The sequence below is a fragment of the Necator americanus genome, chromosome III, assembly GCF_031761385.1.
Source record: "Necator americanus strain Aroian chromosome III, whole genome shotgun sequence".
Classification (NCBI taxonomy): domain Eukaryota; kingdom Metazoa; phylum Nematoda; class Chromadorea; order Rhabditida; family Ancylostomatidae; genus Necator; species Necator americanus.
Window position 1 is genome coordinate 38,547,905 of NC_087373.1, and position 9,999 is coordinate 38,557,903.

Below are 9,999 nucleotides of genomic sequence, written 5' to 3' on the forward strand. Positions count from 1 at the left end.
CACTACCTCGAAATATCACTTTATTTCCGCAAAATTTCCTGAAAATCTCAGTAAAAATTCAGCACTAGAAGGTAATTGCCACACTTTTCGTGCTATTCTTTAGCCTCGTACAGTCGCGCCCTTCTCACACAAGGAACAACAGAAGTTGTTCGATTAGAAATCAGGTGTTGATAACGTTCTCTTTCAGATAACGGCTCTGACCACAGATCCAGACCAGTATGGGAACTCCGTTGAATATCAATCGATTTCACGGCTTCTGTTTTCTTCTATGGCAATTTGCTCTGTTCTATTGCTGTCAACAGATTTTTCCGGTAATTTTTAGTAGTTACAGCAGCATTAAAAGGAGAAGAAACAGCATTACATATCGACAAATATGTACGTCTTGCGTTTGTGTTGCATCAATCGAGCGCAACGAATTCACTACAAGCTGATCCTAACCCAATAATTCCTCAAAACCGATAAGAGAATGCGCTCTGAAGGGCATGGATCAGTCGCAAGTAGTAAAAAAAACACCTCTAATTACAGGGGGGGGGGGGGGATTGTAGGTCTCAGCTCTATTCGCTTGTGTCAAACATGCTCCCCATAAAGAAGAGTGATCATAGTTTCTCATTGTCCCCTTTTTCCACGTCTCTCGTTCAAGTCTTTTTAGTCTTAATTTTTTTCTTCCCTCAAGTACTTTCGTTGATTATCTTTTTATACAATTTTCCACCACATATTTTCCCGAATTGCTCGCTTTTTCCTTCTTCTGTTAGTTCAGCCGCCCTATCGTGCCGGAAAACCAAGCATTGCATTTTGTTTGAGACATATTCCCAACAGCTTATCAGTTTACTGGACACGTAAAGTGCAACCTCGTAGTTTTAGTGTCTAAAGGATAGAACCAATCGAAATACAAAACCGATTTCAGTCCAAAAACACACTAACCACGTGCGCAACGCAGCACAGCTATATGAATTCAGTCGCCGTTAGAACCGCTACCATAGCCCATTGCTTTTCGGATTAAGGGGGAATCTAGTGCTTTGAATCAGAATATGACGCAGCAACGCTACAAATCCGCGGAAATGAGACCTTTGAATAAGGAAAGAAATGAAAGGAAACGTTAGGCTACGAACGGGAAAACGTAGGTGAGGGCACTTTGTCGCGCCCTTATTTTCCGGCGCTCTAACCTACTTTTTCCTCTTAGTAACTTTAGTTTACATGTCATAGATTCTCTAAGACTGTGTTTAGGCCTTAGAGCCTCGATTGAGGGCCCCCACTGACAGGCCCTCCAACTACATTTTACCCGGCTATGAAAGAAGGAGTTACAGTAAAAAAGAACAGTGCTAAAAAAAAACAGTAACTTTAAAGGCAGCACACCACGAATCTAGGGTGGTACGGATTTCAGGTGGAGTATCCGTAACGGGGTCGTGGATTATGGGGACAGGGGAGGTTCCACTCATCTCTCCCTGCATCACTGTAAACAGACAGTTTTGGAATGCGGTTCCTTACGACATCCTCTACTGCAACGCGCCACCCTCGCACCCCCGCATGCGATTCGTGGAATGAAATGAATTCTCTATCGGGGCGTCCGAATGGATCTTCGACGAATCGCAAGCGTGGGCAGGGTGCAAAGGAGGCGCGTTGGAATAGAGGACGTAGCAAGGAACCGCATTCCAAAGCCGTCTGTTTACAGTGATACAGGGAGAGATGAATGGAACCACCAAATATGTAAGTAAGCATGAAATTGATTTTTAAAAGCAAAATGTTCTGCTTTTAGAGGAGGCAAGTCCCTGACTGATGAGCTCTTCTTATTTTCATAACCGTTAAAGGCAGCATACCACGAATCTGGGGAGGTACGGATTTCAAATGGAGTATCCGCATACGGGGTCGTGGATTATGGGGACCGGGGAGGTTCCACTCATCTCTCCCTGAATCACCGCAAGCAGCCGGCCTCTGGATGTTGTTTTTTACGATGCCTTCTATTGCAGCCGCCAACCTTGCACGCGTAGCGTCCCTTACTGCCTGTCGGGGCAGTCCGAATTGATTTTCGACGAATCGCATAGCGGAGGCGGCGCAAGGGGTGGAGCGTTGCAATAGATGGCGTCGTACAAAACAGCATTCTGGAAGCGGTTGTTTGCAGTAATGCAGGGAGAGATGAGCGGAACTAATCTACGACCCCTTATACGGATACTCCAGCTGAAATCCGCACCACCTCAGATTCGTGGTATGCTGCCTTTAAGTTCACCATTGGGTGAATTTACAGTTCGGCAGTGATTCTCAAAGGCGTGCGAATGCTTTCAGAAAAAAAAGGGAAAAAAAAGAGAAAAAAGTCGTGCAAACATTAATTTGAAAAAAGGTATAAACGAAAATCTACAAGAACAGCCAAAATCAAATCGAAAAGAGAAAATTCCTTATAATTAGAATGTTTCTGTTCAGATATTCTACAACTACACGCCACGACGTGAATGCGCTGACACCAACGTCAACCTCACTAAACACCTATGTGATCTTTCAACAGAACAACAATGTGAATTGCTGAAAACTTGCTCGAATATAACGGTAGAAGATCCACCTTTTCATTCTATGGTGGAGGAATTCGATTTGTACTGCGACGAGGCCTACTACGCAACCTTGGTGAATCCGAAACAGCTTTATTGAGGGAATGAAGAAAGAAAGTCTCGGATAAACTCGAAAAGATTTCAATTCCAGGTATCAACAATACAATTTCTAGGCGTTCTATTTGGTGCCATAACATATGGACACCTTGGCGATTATTTTGGTCGACGCCCTGTTTCATTTTGTGGGATTTTCGTTGGTATTGTGGCTGGAATCAGCAGTGGTGAGTTCTCTCGTCATCAATAATTAAGGAGAAAGGAGTCTAACATCAACTTTATAGGATTTGCACCATCCTGGCAGGTATTTGCTGCACTACGATTCGTCTGCGGTACAAGTATCGCCTGTATACTAGTTGTTTTCTATACCTACATTGTGGAATTAATTCGACCAGAACAACGCGTATTTATGAGGTCTTTTTTCAATTGGGTAAGTAAACCAGGGCGGAATCGATATGGATTCACGTTAGAATGTTGCCGAAGTGTTTCCCTATTTCCTACTGGAAATCACCAAATTATTCCAAAAATCTCATTTATTTTATTAGAAACGTATTTTGAAAAGTGATAAGAATGTCGGTAATTCTTCAACAGAACAACATCATCTTTTGATAGAACCTTCTCAATCCAAATTTATCGCCGGTTTTGTGGCTCTAGGGTTTAGCACCTTCAGACTAAGGGTTGACTACGACAAGTTTCGCGAAACGTTTACATATTTTAGTGGATTTCGTGGACAAAATGAGCAGTAGAATCAAAATTGTAATCATAGTGATGCAGATGGAATTGGCAAAAAGCAAAGGATGAAGCAAAGTTACAACAAGAAAAAGAAAAAAAGGCGAGAGACAAAAGAAAGGATGAAAGCAATAGATAACCAAAACGATATTCTAATCGAAAATTCAACAAGAGAATCTGTGAGCAGCTAAGAGATTTTTCAAATGTTCGTCGATACTTCACATCAATTAATTTCCTCTGCCAATTTTAAACGTTCTTCTAACTAATTCAGTTCGAATATAGCGAGGTTTTGACTAGCCTTTTTATATTCAGGGATACGCTCGAGCAGTATTTACAGTCGTATGCATGTTGTGTGATCATTGGCGATCCGCTGCAATCGCTACGTCACTACTAGCCAGTCCAACACTACTGGCAATCGCTTTTTTGCTACCTGAAACACCTAAATGGTAGGTTTCACTGTATTGAAATTCAATGGACGAACATCGGAAAAGAATTCCAGTGAAGTTAAGGTACCTCAGCAAAGGTCGGCTTGCTGACGCCAAAAACTCAAAAGCAAGGATTAAATACCTAAGTGGGAAAGAAGATGATAGTCGTGCTGTTGAAACTTACACGGCATCTTCTCAAAAGATTTACACTATGAAAGATCTGATGAAAAACCGAACGATGGCGACAAAAACGTTCATACTTTGCAGTCTTTGGTTCGCAACAAGGTAAGAAGGGTTTTTAAAATTATCTTCCAAGAATAAGAAGAAAAAATAGTGAACCTTAGCTTGTCAGCGTTCGGAAGCGATTTGAATTCGGGGAATCTTCTTGGTGACTTCTACGTGAATCAAATAGCCTCCGCGGCTGTCACAGCATTCGCAAAAATTGTGAGTCAAAATAGTTCAATAGCACACTGTAATTACTTTGTAATTAAATAGAAATTCCCCTCAAGCGATTAGCGTCTGAGCGATCATTTCAGTTTGTGTTCATTCTTGACACTAAATGGACATCATTTGACAGGAGGAAGCTCCACCAACTTCCTCAAGTGAGTGAATTTATCCCAATATTTGAAACAAACTATTTTTTCCTACTACAGAAGAAAAAACTTCTTCTGTTCGCTAGATTACCACAGAAGTAGTAATTTAACAAGATTTATATAGATACTTGTGATTGCTTGCTACTCCACGATTATGTGTCTACAGATTTTTGTGCCAGACACAAGTTGTGATGGGAAAAGCGCAAGAGATTGGGCAAGTATGTTCTTTTCAATTTTGATATCCTACAGATAAAATAGAATGTCATTTCAGTTATAATCATCAATATTATCGGTGTGTCTTTTATCGAACTAACATGGGATGCATGTTACCTAATCGCTGTGGAAAGCTTCCCGACGTACATTCGAACGATCGGTATGGGCACTTGTTCGCTTGCAGCAAGGATTGGTGCCTTAGTGGCGCCTCAGGTAAATAATAGATTGTCCAGGAAGTAATAGAACAATTCAGCCCTTCAAAAAAATTACCGACTATTTTTCACTCAAACTTTCCGACAAAACCCAGATGGTGTGTGTACAGGAAAATAGGAAATTAGAGCTCAAAAATCACGGGTAATAAATACTTCAGGGTTTCGGTAGTAAGAAAACTCCAGATATGCAATGTCTTCAAGCAGTAAAAGTGGTACAGATTAGGATGACAGGTCCGAGGAGTGGTATATAACAAATTTAATAGGTGACACACCGTTGTGCTTCCCAGTCTTCTCCGGATGAACACCACGTGCTTTTACCCCTCTCTTCTCCCAGACTTTATGGCTTTTGCTCAAACGCACAGTCGGGTGGAAACGGGCTGAAAGCGAAGTGCAATTGCGTAAGTGGCTGTAATGAAGGTGGGACTCTCGCTTGCTCCAATTGAACTACAGATATAAGCAACAGTTCTACCGTGCCACTTCGAGCGCAATTGCCTATGCAAACACACCATGTCTCAAGACATTTTCACTATAAATGAATCACGGTTACTAAGGCAAACTAAATTATTCAAAAAAGGATAATAATTTTTATTCCACGTGCTTTTCTTCCCCTTGTATGTTTTTCTCCAATAAACCCACCGCTTAACTCCGCTCTCAGGCTCGATGTTTTTAACGGTTAGGAACTGGCGGAAGGAAAATGATGTCATGCACGAGATTCTCCTTCTCCGCTTGATTCTTTGAACAAAAGCGGGGGCCTGACACTTATACGCCATTTTACATAATTCGTTCATGGAAAACAAGGGGGAGTGATTTTTTAAGAGTCGGACTTCTCTGACTGCTACTCAGTGGCTAAGCAAAGACGTATTTAATCAAGTACCATGAGTGAACAAGAAAAAACTGAATTTTTCAGATGGCATACCTGTCTACGTTCTACCAACCAGCTCCATATATGGTTGTCGTAGCGATTGGAATAACAGCATTTGTTATTTCGTTGGCATTTCTCCCCAACACCAAAGGAGTGGATCTTGGCACCATCGGAGAAGAGAACCGTGATGAAAATCAAGAAAAAATGCAATTATAATAAATTGATGTATCTTACTGTATACTTACTACATCTTACTATATATCTTACTACTCCGTCTTTCCTGCTCTTTTTATTAAGGTTCAAGGATTTGCAGAAATAAAAAAGTAATCGATAATATGTTTGATGCAAAAGGCGACGATATTCCGTTGTTTTATCAGTAGCTGTGAAACACATCACCGTCGATGTTGGCAGTGTTGTAGCAGTCATGGAAATTAAGGATTCATCAATAGTTGTCCCTCCACTAGAACTTAGTCGAAAACTGAACTGATGAAGTTGAATTCAAGATACTTCAAGAACTCAAGATTCCTAAGAGAATAACACTGAGTGAAAAACATAAAATGGAATGGATGTCTGTAGAAAAAAAAAAACAGCTGATGAATCTGTAGAAATGGGATTGAAGAATTCGTCGCTGCAAGTTACATCATATTTGATATAATACTAACTTTGGGTGGATTTATCATAACAATCTACCAGGACGTCTATAGTTTTCTTCAACAGAACCAGTTACAATCAACGATACTTGGCTTGGACGCACAAGAAAAACAAAGTTATATTTTAATTTGAGCAATATTCAATCGTGCTACACAGCAATCTCAAAAATGGTTTCGGGATTAAAAACCGCTCCTGAACACATACGACAAACTTCAGGTTCCGAACGATTGTACAGCCACAAAGACCCAAACCAACGGACTCAACTCAAGGCAGAATCAGAATCTTCTCTGAGAGGATAAAAACACTGACTTGACACATCGGCTAGCCCCCGCAAGTCATTGTATAGGCCCGCACGCGTTCCAAAACCTCAACGATTACGAATTCCAGTAAAGCGCGTTGGCGCATCCCAAGTGGATTGATACGCCAGTGACTTTATACTTTGTGATTTTTATTTCTTAAACGATCCGTGATCCGACCTAGAAGCCCTAACAGTAGGAGGACACATGGCAAATAGAGGAAAAAGCACAGGGATTGGCAGAGCTCAATTATTCGCACCGAAGCTAATGGCTACGCTGTTTCTACAAAAATTAAAAAAGAAATTTAAAAAAAAAAACATAAATATCATAAAATTGCTCACCACCACAAACGCATGGTACCTAACTCAATCAGTCTCGTTCGGCTGCTGTTCAGTTTCCATGTCGAAAGATCACATTAAGAGAAGCAATGAACTCGGCCTGCTTACATAATCTTTGCCGCCACTGGAGAATTATTCTCAATTCAATCACCAAAATAATTTGTGATATTCGGGGAAAAATCCAAAAACTACTGCACAAGAAACAAATGGCGTATGCCTTACATTTATTTATGATGAGAAACTTGAAACGAAGTTAGAGATTTTTAGAACTGGAAACGGTACCACCGCATGGACACAAAGAAACAGAGTAACATTTGAATTCAGCCTAAACATTCCCATATTTCTGTTTTATTTGTGTTGCAAAGGATCATAATATATACACAACAAAAAATGTTGTATGTTACGAAAAAGAAAAGAGAAAGATTACACACGAAAGGATGAGATTAAGAAGCAGAAATGTTATATGGTTGCAGTAAAAAGGGGTTTTCTGCTCTTGAATAAACAAAAAAGAAGTACGAAAGTATTGACGAAAAAGACAAACACAGAACAAATCCATCGAAGTTTTGAACGTTTGGAGAACTGTCAAATAATTGAAAAGAAACCCTACTGAAGATTGCTGACACTAAAGTAATATTTCCATTAAATGTACCGTAAACTATGTACATATGTTCGAAGAAAAAACAAATAAGAACAAAGTAGATCTCACAAACAATCACGACCGTCTGAATCGTAACTGCAAATATGTTTCGTATTCGCGCCTTCCGCGTTTACGGTCTGATCGTGTTTCTGCCACATTTCATAGAGTTCTTGGACACGAACTTTCAACCTACTATTCTCCAATACACCTTGCTCAAGCTGAAGTTATCAAGTTCGTCAAACAAGTAAATTTGAAGAGAAAATGTTATCCTGTAAAACCATACCTCCGTTCTCGCTTTATGTAGAATATCTTGCATAGCATCAGCATTACCGTTCTGTTCAAGAATACCAAACTCCTACAAAAATATCTTATATACATACAAATTGACCACATGCAAGTGATCAAAAATAATGACATTATTATTCGTAGGTTAACCGTGGATTACCAGCGAGCAGGAAATTTTTTGAATGCATCCAGTCGTTTTGACCTTGCCTACGTAAAGTGAAAACAGACAGCTGATTGGTTTCAAGAAGACTAATTTGGCTGCGATCATAACAGCTCTTTACATTGGCTCGACTACGATCATTATCTCTTTTGGGGTTCTAGAGCATTTCATAAAGCAGATAAAAGGTGTAAAACAGAACCGTTAAAGTCATTTGCGCAGTACGGTCACTAATTATCATAGGTAGGACATTCTTATCACGCTTATTTATTCACAATTCCTCAGGCATAAAAAAACACTGAAAATCCAACATCTCGTAAAACTATGTGTACAGTATTCGTCATCTTAACGAAGGGAAATAGATGTAGTTGGTATCCTCAAGCAGCATGACCTGTGTAGCTTTTGTATGGGCGCAAATGAAAAGAAAGAAACACTAGAACCGAAAACACAAAAGAAAACTCGACATTAATATTGCATTAAAAGACGGTACAATAGTAGTTGGAGGAAACCAGTGTGATCTTTTCATTTTTTTAATTGTCGAGTCATTCTCAGGGTTATTAAGCAATTAAGAACGATTATGTCATTTATCATTCGGTGGAAAGTTCTCAAAAAAAGTCGAACTCAGTTAAAACTGCTTCTGGTGGCTCATACAAGCATTTGTTTTACAAAAACTGCGCTCAAATTTAAAATTTGCAATGTTTTAATGTTATATATATATATATATATATATATATGTTCTAGAACTGAGACTACCCAGAAAGAGGCCTCACCGATCTCAACATCGGGTCCTTCTACTAGCCCATCGAAGTACTAAGCAAAAAAAAGAGTATGAAATAAATCTGAAAAGACTTTAAAAAATAAATCTGCCACTCACATCACATGTATATGTATACTGTATACTCATTATTACTATCAGCTTACTTAAGGAACGTACAACATCTTAATATCCATTCAGCCTCAAGAAGAATAAATCATACCTTCAGCAGAAATTCAGTGATCCGTGCTGGACGAAGATTTGGTGGCATGGAAGTGAGGAATTTCAGCAATTCGATGAGCGAATTGGCGAAACCGTCTTCAAATAAATAATTTTCCAGCTCCTGAAATAAAGAGACATACGTACATGGGAAAAACAAAAGGAAGCATTGTTCGTTCACTTCACTCACCCTGCTTGCAGCTTCCGCTTCAGTGCGATCTCCAAAAGGACCTGAGCTCATATCTATCTTCAGAAAGCACTTCTCAACGCCAAATCCAGAGGCAGGGAATGGAAACGAGCCCGGACAAAATATGACAGTGGGATAAACCAAAGAGATCGTATCCCACTTCCATACGGGACCACAGCTCACGATCGTTGCGAGTTCGCACATGGCTTTTGTTTCGGTGTACCGTTAGTCCGTAGCGGGCTGGATTTCTTCGTCCCTTGTTTGAAAAGCGAGCCGAATGTGACTTGCTCTTTTTCACAGGAAAGTTTTTGGTGTTGTCCTGCCACTACAGTACTCGTGTGTCACCCAGGAAAGGGGAGAAGTGGTCGAGAAGCAAACGCGCGGACATTGTGGGGGAACTCGTACGTCCAGCTTCTGTGGGTTGGATTTCTGAACCTCTGCGTCCAGATTTCTGGGATCAGAGTCAAGCAAAGTACAAATATGAGGCGCTTTCCTACCTTGAAAGGCAGCGTGTCACGAAATTAACGTAGTACGGAAAAAAAGAAAGCCCAGGGAATCCGTGGAGTTCGGATTGTAGATTACGGGGAACTTTGGGGAAATGCGCTTCCCAATTTGCTGTAATCGTCGTTAAGAACGGAATGTGTTTGTTCCTACGAGAAACGTTAGAACGCGCCTCTATGTACACGTTTTGGTCCCCTCGGCAGCCTATCCATTGGTTTTACCTGAATAGGCTGGGCTGTAGTACCTAAAGAGGCATCATTCATCACAAATTCTCGCCTGTGTACGCTGTGCGTTCACCCGGATAGTGCGTTCCAACTCACCTCGTAGGAAAGAAAGTCATTTCCCACGCCGT

General features: G+C 40.5%; 2 protein-coding genes across 3 annotated transcripts; one reads left to right on the top strand and one right to left on the bottom strand.

Moving 5' to 3' along the window:
* Positions 1–1,683: 1,683 nt before the first annotated feature.
* Positions 1,684–5,838, top strand: RB195_012286 (uncharacterized protein; the record flags this gene model as incomplete). The annotated part of the gene is made up of 11 exons (XM_064194075.1): positions 1,684–1,704; positions 2,413–2,610; positions 2,686–2,815; positions 2,873–3,018; positions 3,630–3,763; positions 3,827–4,027; positions 4,087–4,186; positions 4,279–4,344; positions 4,460–4,553; positions 4,607–4,761; positions 5,668–5,838. The coding sequence occupies 11 exons, from the start codon at positions 1,684–1,686 to the stop codon at positions 5,836–5,838; spliced, it is 1,416 nt and encodes a 471-aa protein (XP_064051658.1).
* A 1,672-nt stretch (positions 5,839–7,510) lies between these two features.
* RB195_012287 (uncharacterized protein) lies at positions 7,511–9,350 on the bottom strand (the record flags this gene model as incomplete). Of its 2 annotated transcripts, XM_064194077.1 has the most annotated exons (5): positions 7,511–7,529; positions 7,614–7,762; positions 7,828–7,899; positions 8,964–9,083; positions 9,150–9,200. In XM_064194077.1, the coding sequence occupies 5 exons, from the start codon at positions 9,198–9,200 to the stop codon at positions 7,511–7,513; spliced, it is 411 nt and encodes a 136-aa protein (XP_064051659.1). The 2 variants fall into 2 exon arrangements, with proteins under 2 accessions (XP_064051659.1, XP_064051660.1); XM_064194076.1 differs by lacking the exon at positions 7,511–7,529 and having other exon boundaries at positions 7,610–7,762; positions 9,150–9,350.
* Between the last annotated feature and the right edge of the window lie 649 nt (positions 9,351–9,999).